Genomic DNA, 17497 nt, shown 5'->3' on the forward strand with positions numbered 1-17497 from the left:
GCTCATGGGGTGGAAGGTAAGGACAAAAGGGACTCTATCACCTTTACGGAAGATGTGGTGAGTTTGGATGTTTAGGAAATGTGGCGATACAGGGAAGAGTAGCATCAGTGGTGCAGGAAGGGACATCGCTGATGTCCTGGAAAGGAAAGCCTCACCCTGGGAACAGCTGCAGCAGAGAGAAAGGAACTGAGAAGAGGGAATGGCATTTTTACAGGAGACAGGGTGGGAAGAGGAATAGTCAAGGTCCGACTGTCTCTTTGGCACAATCTAACTGTTAACACCATGGTGTAATATAAATGGACGTTTTCTGGCTGCATTGAATCCAAGACTCCCTCACTGCAACTCACTCTTTTTGTTACTTCCAAACAGTCAAACTCTTCAGATCCTCAATGACCTTAACAACTCCTGTCTTTCAAAATCTGAAAGTCCTCATTGTCTCACTTTCCCGTCACTCTTTGAACATTGCTATCATCTTACATAATGCATAGGGTCAGTAGAACCAGCAGCGAGTAGAGAGACTAAAGACATACCACGTGATCTGGAGTAATGGCAACAGAAAACAACTTTATGCCCTGATGCTTCGCATCAAACACGGCGCTGTCCAGCCCTCCGCACGGCTCTTTGTACCCTTCGATCGGATGCCCGTCAGTCACTACGATCATGAACTTTGTCTCCCGGAAATGAGATCCACTGAAAAGAGAAAGGTGTGGCTGTGTTTACATTCTTTGCGAGCTTGAGAGCCTGGGGCCAAGGACTGGAGGCCCGGAGGTGGCCTGTCCTTGGGGGAGGGGGGGGTGTGTGGGAATAAGAGGGAGGGAAAAGGGCTTGTTGTCTCGTTGTGTGTGGAGGGGGCATGCTCAGCCAGCAGCAGAAAGTGTGGCAACGTTTGACGGCTGCCCCCAGCACCTCCTTGGTTTGTTGGTTGTTAACACAAACAACTCATTTCACTGTATGTTTTGATGGTACATGTGGAAAAGAAATCTGAATCTATTTATTTCCATCCTAGAGGGAAAATGCAGAGCAGCCTGACTCACTACAGCTCTTACTGGTATGCAATCCCTTTATCTGTCAGTACATATAAACAAAAGAAGAAGCCTTCAACTTGATATAAAGCAGAGACATTGGCAGAATTTACTGTAATCATCTGCTGGAAAGAGATTGCTGAGAAGGGATTGGGGCACAAGGGACATGCTTCCACTATTACAGTGGAAAGAAAGAATCAGGATCACCGTCTGTGTGTCCAGTTGTTAGACACCTGGTTTTGATCTATGGTTCCAGGATGCCTCACAAACCTGAATCAGCTAAGAAAATGTAGGTTTCTCTTTATCAAATATACCATGAGACAGTGAAAAGGTTTTTGCATGCCATCCAGCAATATTTTCTTCACACACAAGTACAAAAGGAAAACAATAATAGAATCCAGAGCAACACACACAAAATGCTGGAGGAACTCAACAGGTCAGGCAGCATCTATGGAGAGGAAAGAAGAGTCAACATTTTGGGCCGAGGCCCCTCATCAGGGCTGGAGGTCCCAACAGAATATCACGTTACTGATACGGAGAAAGTGCAGTACAGTCAGACAAATAAGGTACAAGGGCCAGCACAAGACAAGTTGAGAGATCAAGAGTTCATCTTGCATATATATACAGATGAGGTTCATTCAAGAGTCCTGTAACAGCGAGGTGGAAGCTGATATCTGTTCTTGTAACTTCTGTCTGATTTTGAAGATTATGGGAAGTAAAAGGTTAGTAATCATTGCTTCACAAATAGGAGAAGGTGTATCTGTGGGCATACTGATGTGACTGATGCTTAGTAGCATCAGGAACTTCGAGGTAGCAACTAAAGAGCAAAAGTAGAAGTAGTATCCATCTGTGTTTTTTCTTTACAATTCAAACTAATAAGCACTAGTACAATGTGCAAGGATGTTTAAATATTAGAGGATCATTAGAGCCATTGACTTAAATGATTCCATGTTGGAAGGCATGCCAAGGGAATTTGACAAAGCTACTATATGCTATTCCATCAAATCATAACTTTTTTGGTAATGCCATATGTACAATGATTATGATGATGATTATTATTATCATTCCGTGAGGCTTAGCTGCAAAGGAGCAATGCCAATTGGGAAAACTGATGGCAAAATTTAATCTGGGATCCAAAGTGCCCAAGTATTAGATATACTGAGTAAACTGAACCTATTTTCATTTAAAGAAAATAAAATCAAGATTGAGGTATGAGTCAGTTCTTTAAGAATCTATAATATTTAAATATAATTATAGTAATGAACTAGAGGGCTACGTGGCAATCGGTCATAGTTATCACTTTGTCTAATAGATTTACAAGTTTCACCATGTTTGTGTCAGTAGACCAATTAGGAGGTCTGTGGTAGAACATAGACTGGGAATTTTAAGGTTATAGATAGGAACAGAATATGATGGCCAAACATATGGAACAGATTATGGCTGCACTGATGCATGGAAAGATTGCTTGATAGCCATCTGAAAAATCAGCCATTTTCCATTGTAATTAAATATGCTTGAGGAAAGGTCCCCTGTGTACATGGTACATGCCTCCCAGTGCAAATGAGCAAAATAATAACTGCTGACACTGATTGGCTATGAGAACCACTGTGACCTGGATCCCGACACAAGTCATTATTTCTCAATGTCAATGGCACGATTCTCTGGTGTCATGGCATGATTGCAACTCGCCTCAAATGGTCTGGTTCTAATGTAATGTCACTGCTGGAAATGAACCCTGAACTGATTCCACAACCTACAGACTCACTTTCAAGGACTCTACAACTTATGTTCTCAATATTACTTATTTACTTATTTTTTTATTTGCCCATTTGTCTTGCACATTGGTTGATTTGCGTGTGTGTATTTTTTCATAGATTATATTGTGATTCTCTGTTCTACTGTGAATGCCTGCAAGAACATAAACCTCAGTGTAGTATATAGTGACATACTTCCATAATAAATATACTTTGAACTTTGATGAAATCGTCGTTCTGTCATTGAATCCATGTGGAGCTTACACAGGTACTTTTACATCATCTTAGCTATCTTCTGTTATTGGTAGCTCAGTTCCTGATGTTCTCTTACCCCATAAGGAGCTCTTCCGTTCCGTTCCGTATAGCACAGTCTGTGTAAGTGCCTTTGCCAATGTAGTTTATCCCCTCGACGTTCCGTTTTATGGCTGACTTTCCATCATCATTCATAAGACTAAGACGGTGAACCTTCTGCACTGCGTCACTGTAATGAAGTACGCCAGCGTTCCATTCCAGTAAATGGTCACAGCGGAAATACCTGAAAAAGACAAGCTCTTTGTGATAGTCACATTCGTTTTAAGTGACACCTTTTTCCTCACCCACTTATGTTCCCTTCCCATCTCAAGAGGAGCAAGGGTTCGCTTTTGAGTTTGCGGATAGCCAAGAGGACGGGAAAATCTTTGTCCTGAATCATCAGCATCAATTTAGCTTTTACACCATGTGTTCTCCAATCAGCTAAATTCATTGTGACTAAAAATGATGAAGACAAAACTACCTTAAAGAGGTGGCTCACCAAGGAACAAAGATGATGGCATTAACAATATTCAGACTATGTTCTGCTTAATTTATTTGAGTAAACGCAGGGTTGACGTGGCCAAATGTTTATTTTAAGAAGGGGGCAATGAAGAAAGTCTCATGAACGTGCTTTTAATTAGTGAGTTTCTATGGAAATAAGACCAGTGGTAAATTAACATTGTCGTTTGTGTTGATGAGTCAAAGCCATTAATTCCAGTGTGATGGCTATGCTTTGAAGATGGTTAAGGACCTTTATCCTGTACATATGTTTTCTAAGAAACTTCACTGTGAGAAAATCCTTTAAATGAAACAAAAACTCAGCTTTGATAGATAACACATAGCCTGGCTAGTTCTCTCTTCTCTTGAACACAACAGATTCTGCAGATACTGGAAACTCAGAACAACACACACAAAATGTTGGAGGAACTCAGCCATGCAGGCAACATCTATGCAAGGGAATAAACATTCGACATTTCTGGTGAGATCTTTCATCAGGGCTCTCTTATTCTCCCCTACAAGATTTGTGCCTCCGCCAATCCCTTTGCGCCAGGTAATCTACCATGTTCAGTAGAAAAGCCCAAATGGCTCACTTTCTGGTGACATCTGTTAAGCTGAAAATTTCATCACTATTGCCACAGCCACAAATGTTTTTAATCTGCTGAAACCTTTCTCACTTCATTCATCATTACATTATAATTTCTTTGCCTTCTTGGTAGCCATGGAAATATATATCTGCCTCTTAAACTTCACTTGTCCTTACGTTTGACAACAGACAATGTTTATCCTAGTTCCTATCATGTGCCTTAATCTAGTACCTCTTCAATTCTCATGTTTGCCATTGGTCCCCAGCAAGTACAGCTCTTTGGGGAAAAGTTCAGGTTTCTATTGGTTTAACTTTCTAATCATTCCTGATGGGCTGGCTCATTATGGACCCCAGCAGAAATTTCAGAATCAGGTTTATTATCACTGACTTAGATCATGTGAAAATTTGTTGCTCTGGGGCAGCAAATACATAAAAACATGTAAATTATAAAATAAATAAATAGTGAAAACTAAAGGGAAAACAAGACATTTGTCATGGTCCAAGGGCTGCTCAGACACCTGGAATAATGGAAAGGAAGAAACTATTCCTAAATCATTGAATGTGGGTCTTCAGGCTCCTGCATTTCCTCCCTGGTGGTAGTAATGAGAAGGGGGCCCCAGATTGTGAGGGTCCTTCATAACAGATGCCACCTTCTTGAGGCATCAGTTCTTGAAGCTGTCCTCGATGGTGGGGAGTGTTGTGCCCATGATGGAGCCGGCTGAGCCTACACTCTCTGCAGCCTCTTGTGATTCTGTGCACTGGAGCCTCCACACCAGGGTGTGACGTAACCAGCCATAATGCCTGCACTGTACATCTACAGAAACTCGCAGGCATCTTTGAGGAAATACCAAATCTCCTCCAACTCCTAAATCTGCTGGTGTGCTTTCTTGTCCTCACTGCTGCTGCTGGAGTCCTCAGTAAGACCAAGAAAGTAAAACATATCACTCCAGTTCTCCGATGGCCACACTGGCTTCCTGACCATCAGAAGATTATTTTAAAGTATTACTACCGGTTTATAAAGCACTGAATAATCCAGGGCCAAACTCTTGCTGCATTATGAATCTTCTCAAGCTATCAGGGCATCTCGGCAGTTCTGCTCTCCATCCCCAGTCAAAGCTAAACATGGTGAAACAGCTTTTAGTTACTATGCTCCACATATCTGGAATAAACTTCCAAAGGGTCTGAAGTCTGCCCCAACTTTCTGCTATTTTAAAATTGAGGCTTAAAACTTTTCTTTTCGCTGTAGCTTTCAATTAGAACTTCCTGCACTGTAACTTCTATTTAACATATCTATTTTTGTATGGTTTTACTCTTATATATTGTCTTAAATTTGATGTTTGAATTTCCTATCTTGTTCTATGTAAAGCACTTCGAACTGGCTAGTGTTTGAAAAGGCGCTATACAAATAAACTTGCTTGCTTGCGAGCTTGTTTTGTGATTACATCAATGTTTTGGGCCCGGGAGATTGACCAGCACTAAGATGTTGATGCTCAGGACCATGAAACCTTTTCCACTGCTAACTCTTCAATGCAGACCAATGTATGTTCTCCCAATTTCCCCTTACTGAAGTCTGCACTCAATTTCTTCTACTTATTCAACCATCTTCATAACTGATATTAACAGTGGAAAGAGTGAATCGTTTCAAATTCCTGGGTGGTAAAACCTTTGAAGGTCTATCATGGGCCCAACATATCGATGCAATTACAAAGAAGGCAGTCATATTTCACTGGGAGTTTGAGGAGATTTGGTGTGTCAACAAAGACTCTAGCAAATTTCTACAGGTGCACCATGGAGAGTATTCTAACTGGTTTCATCACTGTCTAGGATGGAGGGTACAGGATCGCTAAAGGGCTGCAGAGGGTTGCAAACTCATCTAGCTCCATCATGCGTACTGTCATCCCCACCATTGAGGAAATCTTCAAAAGATGATGGCTCAAAAGAGCAGCATCCATTATTAAGGACACCCATTATCCAGAACATGCGTCTACATATTGCCACCATCAAGGAACCTGAAGACATACACTCAATGTTTTAGGAACAGTTTCTTCTCCTCCACCACCAGATTTTTGAATGGACTATGAACCCATGAACACTACAGTTATTATCATAACTGGTTGAATTATCACTTAGTACGGCAATTCAAATATGCAGGAATGTAATAAAGTGCAGAGAGCAGAGAACTCCACCCAATATATCACGGACACAACCCTCCCCACTACTGGCAACAACCATAGGAGGCACTGATTTAACAGGATAGCACCCATCATCAGAGACCCTCACAGAAGGTAGAGCTTAGGGGGGGGTCAATGGCATCCAATGGAGACTCCTTTGCTTGCATCTTCGGAAACAACTCTATTTCCATCTTTAATTTCTCTGTTTTTCCCTTTCAGGGTTATTATGAAGACCCTGACCAGGAGTTACACGCTGACTACAGTTCTTTGCGGGAATGGGACCTGCTCTTGGGGTTCTATAACTGGCCGTTGTTCAGCACGCTAAAGTCTGGCCTAAGAGTCCGGCTCGAATTCGGAAGTCTGGGATCTCGGGGCTCTGGAGACGGGCGGATCGAGGGTCGGTGTCGTGACAGGAGACCCGTGTGTCGTTGAGGGAGTCAGGATGTCTGTGACTGTGTGCCTGGAGACCCGGGATCTTTGCGATCTTCAGGCACAGAGCTCGTAAAGGGCGACGTAACAGACTTTTAACATCGTAAACCAGTGAGTTGTTTGTTATGTCTCCCCGCTCGCTATGAAAGTGGAGACACTTTTTTCTCCCTTATTAGGGAGAAAGAGAGCCTGTGGTATGTCGTACACTGGGTGAAACGCCAAGTCTTTGGGGTAACTGCAAGTCTGTGTCTTTGCTGTGGCTTTGATCACACTTGAGTGCTCGGTGGCGGGTGCTGATGCTTTTTTTTGGCGGTGGCGGGAGGGGGATTGCTAGCGTCTTAGTCAGGAACATATACCACTCAGTTCTTGAAACAACCAGGAAAACCCTAAGCTCTACAGTTTAGCAACACTGTGACTACCTGACACTAAAATCAACTTGTTTTTCTTTCTAATTGTTTTCTTTCTTGTAACAACTGTGTGTAATTTACATCTAATTTTTTGTTTTTTTTCTTGCGAATGCTGCTTCTATGATGCTATATGTGCCTGTGACGTCGTTGCAAGGAAGTTTTTCATTCCATCTTTTTAAAAATGCATTTTTATGTATGATAATAGACTCGACTTTGATTTTAAATGCACCTTGCATGGAGACCACTTCCACTGAGGCAGCATTCCAGGCCTGGAAGACAATGAAATATCGCCTCCTTGTAGACTTCATAGGTGAAACTTTTACTGAAATGGTTGCACCCAGAGGCTGTCTGAGGCTCAGCATGGGAGAGTAAAATTAGGCAGAGCAATAGTGATAGAAGACTTGATAGTTAGGAGGACAGATGGGAGATTCTATGGCTGCGAAAGAGAAGCCAGGATGGTGTGTTGCCTCCCAGGTGCTAGGGTCTGAGATGTCTCGGGACAGCTGCAGAAAATTCTCAAGGGGCAGGGTGCACATTGGCACCAATGACATAGGTAGACATGGGGAAGAGGTCCTCAGCAGTCGGTATAGGAAATAGAGAAGAGGTTCTGCATAGTCAGTAGAGGAAGTTAGGGAAGTAGCTGAAGAGTAGAACCCAAGGTAGTAATCTCTTGATTACTTCCAATGCCATGTGCAAGTCAGGGCAAGAATAGGTGTCATGAACCTAGTGGGCCTGTGCACCTGTATTTGATAATTGTTGTCTAGTCTACAGTTGTTAAGCTCTTGTGCTTTCTGTTCAATCCTGTCAAGTTTATTTTGACTGACATGGGTTTTCCACATACTCTGATTATTTAAAGTGGACTCCTGATTAGTGCTAATGGCGGGGTTCTTGTGTTTTGAGAATGATTTGCCTTGTGGTGCCAATCGATCAGGCCAACAATATTCTGTTGGAATTCCTATGAATAAACTCTTGTTTCCATCTCTACAAGGGAGTCTGTCAGTCCTCTGCACCTGGATTCAGTCATCTCTCAGCGCACAGCATGACATTAGAACCCCGGCTAAAATAGACCCAGCAGAGGTTCAATAATGGCTTGGACAAAGACAGCATAAAAGCAAAAGAGAGGGCAAATAATATAGCAGAAATTAGAGGATTGAGAAGCTTTTAAAAACCAAATGAAGACAACTAAAAACCTGATAAGGAGAGGGGCGATGAAATATATAGGTAAGCTAGCCAGTAACAGTAAAAAGGATACCAGAAGTTTTTTCAGATATATAAAGAGAAAAAGAAAGGCAATTGTGGAAAATGATGCCGGAGAGGTAGCAATGAGGGCAAAGAAATGACAATGAACCTAATAAGAATTTTGTATCAGTCTTCACTGTGGAAGTAACTAGCAGAATTCCAGCAATTTGAGAGTGTGAGGGGGCAAAAATGAGTGTAGTTGCCATTACTAAGGAGAAGGCACAAGTGAAGTTGAAAGCTCCAAAGGAAGATACAGTAAGAGACCTGCACTAGATGGACCACACCCCAGGGTTCTGAAAGAGGGATTTGAAGGGTTTGGAGAGACATTAGTAATGATTTTTTCAAGAATCACTAGTTTCTGGAATGGTTCCACTGGACTGGAAAATTACAAATGTCACTTTGCTCTTTAAGAAGGGAGGAAGGCAGAACAAAAGAAATTATAGGCCAGATGGCCTGATTTCAGTGGTTGAGAAAATGCTGGAGTCCATTATTAAGGATAAGGTTTCTGGAGTCGCCTAATAAAATATGTCAAAGTCAGTATGGTTTCCTTAATGGAATCTTGCCCAGCAAATCTGTTGTAATTCTTTGAGGAAATAATAGGCAGGATAGATAAAGAAGAGTCACTGGATGTTGTTTACTTGAATTTTCAGAAGACCTTTGACAAGGTGCCACAGAAACGGCTTCTTAGCAAGATGAGAGCATATGGTATTACAGGAAAGATACTTGCATAGAGAGAAGATCTGGTGACTGACAGGAGACAAAGAGTAGGAATAAAGGGGGCCTTTTCTGGTTGGCTGCAAGTGACTGGATGTCAGTATTTTGGATGACAGAATTGATGGCTTTGTGGCCAAGTTTACAGATAATATGAAGGTAGGAGGAGAGGCAGGTAGTGGTGAAGAAGTAGGGAGTCTGCAGAAAGACCAAGACAAATTGGGAGAATGGGAAAAGAAGTGGTAGATGGAATATAGTGTAGAGATATATATGGTCATACATTTTGATAGGTGAAATAAAGGCATAAATTATTTTCTAAATAGGAGAAAATTGGAAAGTCAGAGGTTTAAAAAGACTTAGGAGTTGTTCTATAGGATTCCCTGAAGGTTAACTTGCAGGTTGAGTGGTGGTAAGGAAGGCAAATTCAATGTTATCATTTATTTCGAGAGGACTAGAATATAAGAGCAAAGCTGTGATGCTGAGGCTTCATAAGACATTGTTCAGACTGCACCTGGAGTATTGTGAGAAGTTATGGGTGCCTTATCCAAAAGGTGTGCCAGGTTTGGAAAGGGTCCAGAGGAGGTTTGCAATAATGATTCCAGAAATGAAAGGATTAATGTATGAGGTGCGTTTTATGGCCCTTGGGCCAGTACTCATTTGGAGTTTCGAAGAATGTGGGGGATCTAATTGAAGCCTATTGAATATTGAAAGGTCTAGATAGAGTGGATGTGGAGAAGATGCTTCCCATAGTAGGTGAGTCTGGGGCCAGAGGGCATGGCCTCTGAAGAGGGATGTCCATTTAGAACAGAGATGCAGAGCAATTTTATTTAGCATAGTGTGGTGTATTAGTGGAACCATTGCTATCAAAGTCCAGTCATTGAGCATAAGCAGAGTTTGGTAGATTCTTGGTTAGTCAGGATGTCAAAGGTTATGGGGCGAAGGCAGGAGAATGGGAATGAGAGGAATAATGAATCAGCCATGATGAAATGGCGCAGCAGACTCGATGGGCTGAGAGACCTAATTCTGCTCCTACGTTTTATGGTCCTCCACTCACTTTCCCACAGATTTATTCATATAGCCAAATGAACCACACCCAGATTTTTCTGTATTGGTTCCAGAAGCCCTGCCCCACATGAACTTCAGAAAGTAAGTCAAATTCCGGTTGAAAAAGACAAGCTCTTTCTAACTGTTCAACAATAAGTGGATGAGTTATGATGAATAATGAAGACATCACCATCTCTGTTTCTAATAGCAACACACAGGATCAGTTAAATTGTTCTGATGCTTCCAGTCTAAGCATGACAACAAATAGTCAACGTGCTGCTCTCAAATTTGTGCTTACTTTTTAAACAGGCAGTGAAGTGGAATGGTTAGTAGACCCACTACCTCACGGCCCCGGAGACACTGCGTGGGCTGGTTGGGTACTTGGATCTCTCTATGGCGTGGGTAGATTCTGGGGGAGTTTGATGAGAATGTGAGGGAATAGTTTTCTGGGAAAGTTGTTGGGGGAATGTGATTGTTCTGTGAGCAGACATGGATTCAGTGTGGTGAATTGGCCTCCTCCTAAGCTGTACCTAACATGGAGAAATACCACAAGACAATTGCTGTATTTATAAAACATTGGTACATAGAAAGGGAAAAGGCTCATGTTCCTATAACAGACTGGGTCATTTGATGACCCAGAATGAATAGCCCAACCAGTCTCCTGTGCACAGGACATGAGGAGAAGATTAAATCAGTGCCAACGGTGCTTCATTTGCTATCTTGAGATAATTCATGATAAAAATGGCTCTCAGCCAAGCTTAAAGCACTGTAAATCAAAAGTGTGGAATAGTATTTTAACAAATTACAGAAAGGATTTGACTTCAGAACATTCTCTGCAATTGAGAGAGAGCTTGTAGGTGTGGTGCGTCGGATGTTTGGAAGACTTTTAATAACAGTTGTGAACAAGACTGGAGTATATTAAGTTGTGGGTGACACACTAGTTGAGAATTGCTTAGTGAACACAAAACAAAGAGCAGGATTAAATGGGATTAAATGGCTTCTTCTCGGGTTGTCAGGCTTTGACCAGTGGAAGGGTTAGCACTTGGGCCCAAGTATTCACAATCCACATCAAAATTTGCCTGAGTGGGCCAAATGTGGCATTTAAGCTTGCTGTTGGCACAAGGCTAAGCGGGGATATCAGAATAAGAATGCAAAGAGGTTTCAAGGGTGAGAGCGGGCAATTATATGGCAGATGGAGTTTAATAGTAAAGAATTCTTACTACAATTAAACAGAGCAATGGTGAGGCCACACTTGGACTACAAGGTGACTTCACCTATCCCGTAACAGTGTCTACTCTTTCCTGTTCCCTCACATTCTTACTCTGGCTCTGCCCCCTTCCTGGTCCATCCTGATGAAGGGTCAGCTGTTTATTCCTCTCTATAGATGCTGCCTGACCTGCTGAGCTCCTCTAGCATTTTGTATGTGTCACTTTTGTGTAACATTTTGGACTTCTTACCTGAAGAAAGATATACTTGCTACAGAGGTCTCAGCAAACTGGTCCCTGCCATGACTGGCTTGTCATCAGAAGAGACTCAGTGGGACTGTGAGACTTGGTGCTCTCTAGCAGTAAATATGACAGGTGACCTTATGAAGATGTACCAATTACACAGAGGTCGTGATGGGATGGGTCTGCTGGCAGAGGAGACTTGAGCCAGGAGTCACTGCCTTGACACATAAGGTAATCCATTTAGGACTGACATGATGAGATATTTCTCCATTCAGAGGGTGGTGAATCTTTGGAATGGCCTTCCTTGGAAAACTGTGGAGACATGTTGTTCAAGGCAGAGAACAATGGATTTTTAGACTTTAGAAGAATTGAGGAATATGAAAGCCAGGGAAAAAAGTTTGAGATGGCTGTGGAGAGAATGCAGAAGAGATCCAAAAGACTGTCTCCTGGAATGGAGGGGTTTGGTTAGAAAGAGAGATTGATTGGGCTGGGTTTGTACTCATAGGGACTTAGAGGGCTGAGAGGTGACCTTCCAGTTGCTTAGAGAAGGGCATAGACAGGATTGATAGCTTGAACCTCCCAAGGAGCTCTAGCATAATCAGGAACAGCTTTAAGCAGAGAGGTAGAAACTTAGAGGAATTCTGAGGGGTAATCTTTTTATCCATATGGTGGTATCTATCTGTAATGAGCTGCCAGAGGAGATGGTAAAAAAATCTCACAATGTTTCTGAGTTTTTGCAATGTAACTACCTCATTATTCTTTCTATTTGCACTATTTATTTATAGTAATTTTTATGCCTTTGCACTGCGCTGCTAACACAAAACCACACATGTAATGTCATAAGGTAGTGACAATAAAAGTGATTCTGACTCGGAAAAACAAGGTATGGACAGTGAGTCATTGTTGCCTTTGAATCAATAGGTTGTGGGTTCAAGACCTGTCTCTTATTTGCAGGTAAAATCTCAGCCATGACAGGATTTCATGACAACATTTGGGGAAGCTATAAGAATGTTCCCAACCTTTTGTACACTCATTCCTTCAGAAGCATCCCTAAGGTAGATAAGGTGGGGGTATGGATTTGGTTTTGTGGCATCTTTGGAGTACACAGATTGCTTTCTACACAACATAAATGATGGATTGGCAATAAAGCAATTTTGCACATTCTTTGCTTGTGTAAATTGTGTTTCTCAAATCACTGTACATTCCATTGTAGCTTCCTCTTTAGGCAATTTATCATGAATTCATGAGCTTTCGATCAAACCAGGAGTGCAGCAAGGCCCAAAGACCTTTATGTACATACACTGGGCATGTTCATCCCTGAGAAGAACCCAAAAGTTGTCATAGTGACTTCTGGAAGGTGACAGGTGTCATTGAGAGAAATGTGTTACCACAACACTATCAAAAGATTTCAAGAGGGCATGGCACAGTAGTTGCCACACAATGCTGGAGACCTAGGTTCAATCTTGACCTCAGGAGCTAACTGTGTGAAGTTCCCGTGACCACAGGGGTTTCTTCCAGAAATCCTAATGATGCATGGCTGTCAAGTTAACTGGCTAATGTAAATTGCTCCTAATGTAGGGATGTGGCTGGATAACTGAGTGGGAGGTATTGAAGGAGAAATGTGACTAATGTGGATGCATGTTTGATGGTTAGTAGGGACGTTATAGACTGAAGGGCTTGCTTGTAGGATTCTATGCTTTTTCTCATCTGCATTTTCAGCTTATTTCGCCATCTTAAGCAGGTCCAATCCCTTCAAATGCTAAAGAATTCTCAACACTTCTTGTTGGTTAGATCACTAGACAGTATTTTTTGGGGCAGTCTCCTATTTTAGGGCTGGGGATTTTCTGTCTACCAGGAAGCTTGAGAATCTTGAATTATTCTCAGAGCAGCTGACTAAGGTGAGATTTAATGGAGATACCTCAAATGAAGGGCATTAGTAGAGTGAGAGAAGAGAAAATTTCCACTGATCCCTGTGCCAGCAACTGGAAGGCATGGAGTTAATTACAGACAATTGATGGGGTTTGTTTCATCTTAGCAAGTTGGTCTGCAATACCTGAAAACTCATCTGAGTAGCTTCAGGATGAATGGAACTGGACAGTAACTGAACAGGAAATGCTTGTACAATGGAAAAAGAAAAAGGGACTGGAACTAACTGGAAAATACTGATTGGGCCAAAGGAGTAGTGTAATCCCTCAGTCTCTACAGTGACTTGTTTTTCAAACATACTTCATTAGCTACACACCATGGAGGAGGTCCTGAGAATACCATATAAATCTACCATTTCAGTGCATTAAAAGGCCTGTTCTTTTGATGACCATTAAAAATTCCACTCACTTAGACTAGTTGAGAAGCTCTTAGAGAGGCAAGTGGATGATATAAAAATGGAGGGCTATGTAGGAGGGAAGGGTTAGACTGATGTTACAATGTTAAAATGTCAGCACAATATTGTGGGCTGAAGGGCCTGTAGTATTTTGTGTTTACAGAGCCAATAACTTTCTATTGGAAAGGAAAGAGCTATGAGAGAACTAGCAAAAAATATCACCCATTGACCATTACCAAGGTTCAACCTTCCATCATCAGTGGCATTGTCTTCTGACTCTGCTTTCCTACACCACTCTGTTCATCTTCCTTCCTTTAAGAGCCCAATAAAACCTGTTCCTTGGCCTAATCTTAGCCCAGAATTTCTGACGATCTTGTAACATATCTTAATGCAATTCACATTTTGCCTAATTGCATTCCTGAGAAAATTGTTTATAATACTGAAGGGTGTACTTAAGTATGTACAACTCATGAATTGTGGATAAATTGATGTTTGCAGTGTCTTAATTATGTGATGTTGGTCCAGGGCACAGATAATCCTGCAGGTATTAGCTTTAGAGATCTATATAGCTTGAGACAACAAATTATAAACTTTGCTAGCTGAAATCCTCAACTGAAATGGCTGATATCTAACCAAAAAACACATCCATTTCTGCTCTACCACCAAATGAGAATGAAGCTGGAACTACAGACATTTTCAACATTAGCAAAGACAAGGGATCACAGACAGATTTTTTTTACAGATACTTTTGATAAAATGGAATACTTGTGGAAGAAACTGGTCTCGGCCAAAGGAACCACCCTCACCAGAACACCAGCGCCATCTTCAGGCATACGGGAGCCAATCATTCCAAGTGTTTCAGTTCCCGATAGTTTGAGACAGAGAATGTAAGAGAAAAGAATGTAGTGGTTACCAGTCGTCCAATTTGTCGATGAAGTCTTGAGTAAATTTCTTCAACTGATCTACAAGGAATCCATAGGGCTGGACTCTTAAAGCAACACTCTCAGATGTGTCCAACACGAAATATAGATCTGCGGGGCATTCTGTGGAGACAACAGGATGGTTACAATAACTCAAATTTGAACCATGTCAGGGAATTCTTCAAAAAATTAAAGTTGCTTTTTAGAAACTGCAAGTGAAATGCACGTCTTTGAAATACAAGGAACTATTGCCTCTTTTCTTCCTTGCATATCTTAGTAAATGTGATAGATTAACTCAGAGACAAGAAAGTAATGTAAAAGGACAAGTAAACCATGTTGATCAAAAGCAATGAAGCCACCCATCACTTGACAGAATTCCTCTACGAAAACGTTGAAATTTCTTCCGAGCACAGATTGCAAGCACTTACCTGGATGATAGAAGCTGTTTTCTTCAGCCAGGGTAAGCTTCCACACACAGCAGAGTTCGATCAGTACGAATAATACCTTTAAAGCCATGGTTTCCACTTCTGCAGTGGAACTGGTGTGCTAAGCACACGGAATATGAAGCAGAAACTAGGCAGGGAGAGGGAGGCAGAGCAGCAGAAGCCTTTGCCTCTGCTCCAGACGGAGACCGAGTATGAAGTAGGCTGGCCCTAAAAGCATCCAGCCAGGAATGGGAAAACTGTGAAAGTATGTGTCTCCATACAGCTGTGCAGAGAGCCCAGCAGCTGCCAACAATGGCTCTCTCATCAAAATTACCATAAATTATGCATGACAGGTAACATGATTACATTTTGCATATTCATTTAGTATTTCCAATTCTGTAATTTCATTAAATGAATGTAGAAAAAAAGTTAATCTTTGCCAAATCAATGTTGAAATCCCCCTGTTAGGTCCCCCATACTGCCCCACCCATCAAATGCTGGCAATTGTAGCCTCCAGCCTGCTCCAAGCCCACATGTGAATCTCTGTGAAACTTAAAAGGGTTGTTTTTCTGCCTCAGTCCTAACCATAGATGCATCTTTCCAGAGATTTTGATCCAAAGAGAGGGTCAGTAAACAGTGTGTGCAGGTTTACAATGAATGACCAGATCAAAATAGTGCAAGAAAAGGAGAAGTAGTTCTGACCCTTAATGTGTTGCATGAAAACAGATTTTAAAAGGCTTTCAGAAGGGAACTAGATAAATACATGAATAGAGGGACATGCAAGAGAATGGAGAGATATCAAGGGAATCACCACTGTCCCGTTCCTGGGTTTGATTGCATAGGTTATCTGTCTATTTACACCCTAGTATGGCAGGTCCTTCATCTGTCTGTACAGATGGTAAATCTATAGTCTAGTATGGCCACTGAGATTTATCTCTCTGTGGTGACCAGGGGTAGCATTACCTCCCGAGGTAATGTCTCATAGAAGTCAGTGCAGTCTGAAATGGAAGCTATTCAGCCCCTCTTGCCTGCTGCCCTGTTCAGTAAGGTCAAGGCTTATCTAATAACTCAGAACTACTTTCCTGCACTGACCACATATCCTTTGATGCTCTTAACATTAGTCATGCATCAATCTCTGTATTGATTATCCTCAACCTAAATTGGATATAGAATTCCAAAGATTCGCCAATCTTTAGATGGAACGATTTCTTCTTTGTTCTGATTGGCTGAAAACTTATTTTTAGACCATGACTCCCAGTCCTGTGTACCTCAGAACATCCCAACATCTGCTATATCAAGTCCTGTTTACATTTTGTACATTTCAATGAATTCCTTTCACCTTCCTCTGAATTCCAGAGTACAGGTCCGACCAATTTAATGTTTCCTCATGAAAAAGCCCCTCTCCCCATCCCAGGAATCCGTCTCGTGATCTTTTGCTAGACTCCCTTTATTGTAAGTGCATCCTTCATTGTGTGGGACAATCACAGTGTACATAATATTCCAGATGAGGTGCCATTGTATGTAATGCCAGTGAATCACCTTGGCTCTTATACAGTACATACAACTTTTCTTGCTAATATATCCAAATTGCATATTGCAACTGTATGCTAACTTACAATTATTCTTCTGAAAGGGAGCCCAGGTCCCACAGAACACCAACATCTTTCAATCTCTCCCCATTTAAAAAATGCTCCCCACTTCTATTTTTTAGACCATAAGACTGGAGAGAATTAGGCCATTTGGCCCACCGATTCTACTCTACCATTCCATCATAGCTGATTCATTATCCCTGTCATACCTATTCTCCTACTTTCTCCCGATACTTTTGACATCCTGACTAACCAAGAATCTACTAATCTCTGCTGAATGATGGCCTCCACAGCCATCCATAGCAATGATTCCACAGAAACTCCACACTATGGTAAAAGAACTTCCTTCTCATCTCAGTTCTAAATTCCTTCTCTTCAGAAGCTGTGCACTCTAGACTTGCCCAATATGGGAAACATCTTCTCCACATCCACTCTATCTAGACCTTTCAACATTCAATAGGCTTCAATTAGGTACCCCTCATTCTTCGAAACTCAAGCAAGTACTGGCCCAGAGCCATCAACTGCTCCTCATACATTAATCCTTTCATTCCCAGAATCATTCTTGTGAACCTCCTCTGGATGCTCTACAATGCCAGCACATTCCTCCCTAGATAAAGGGCCAAAAACTGCTCACGATACTCCA

At 41.7% G+C, this 17497-nt stretch overlaps 1 protein-coding gene across 1 annotated transcript in view; it reads right to left on the reverse strand.

Annotated features, from left to right (window-relative positions):
• Nucleotides 1-15564, reverse strand: part of col6a1 (collagen, type VI, alpha 1) — a 76213-nt gene extending 60649 nt beyond the window's left edge. The window contains exons 1-4 of the mRNA XM_073046490.1: nucleotides 15269-15564; nucleotides 14834-14963; nucleotides 3108-3311; nucleotides 531-690 (exon numbers count right to left, since the gene is read on the reverse strand). Of these exons, the coding sequence (XP_072902591.1) occupies nucleotides 531-690; nucleotides 3108-3311; nucleotides 14834-14963; nucleotides 15269-15356 (582 nt within the window). The 5' untranslated portion in view covers nucleotides 15357-15564. The remainder of the gene's footprint in view (nucleotides 1-530; nucleotides 691-3107; nucleotides 3312-14833; nucleotides 14964-15268) is intronic.
• Between the last annotated feature and the right edge of the window lie 1933 nt (nucleotides 15565-17497).

This window comes from Hemitrygon akajei, chromosome 5 (assembly GCF_048418815.1).
Source record: "Hemitrygon akajei chromosome 5, sHemAka1.3, whole genome shotgun sequence".
NCBI lineage: Eukaryota > Metazoa > Chordata > Chondrichthyes > Myliobatiformes > Dasyatidae > Hemitrygon > Hemitrygon akajei.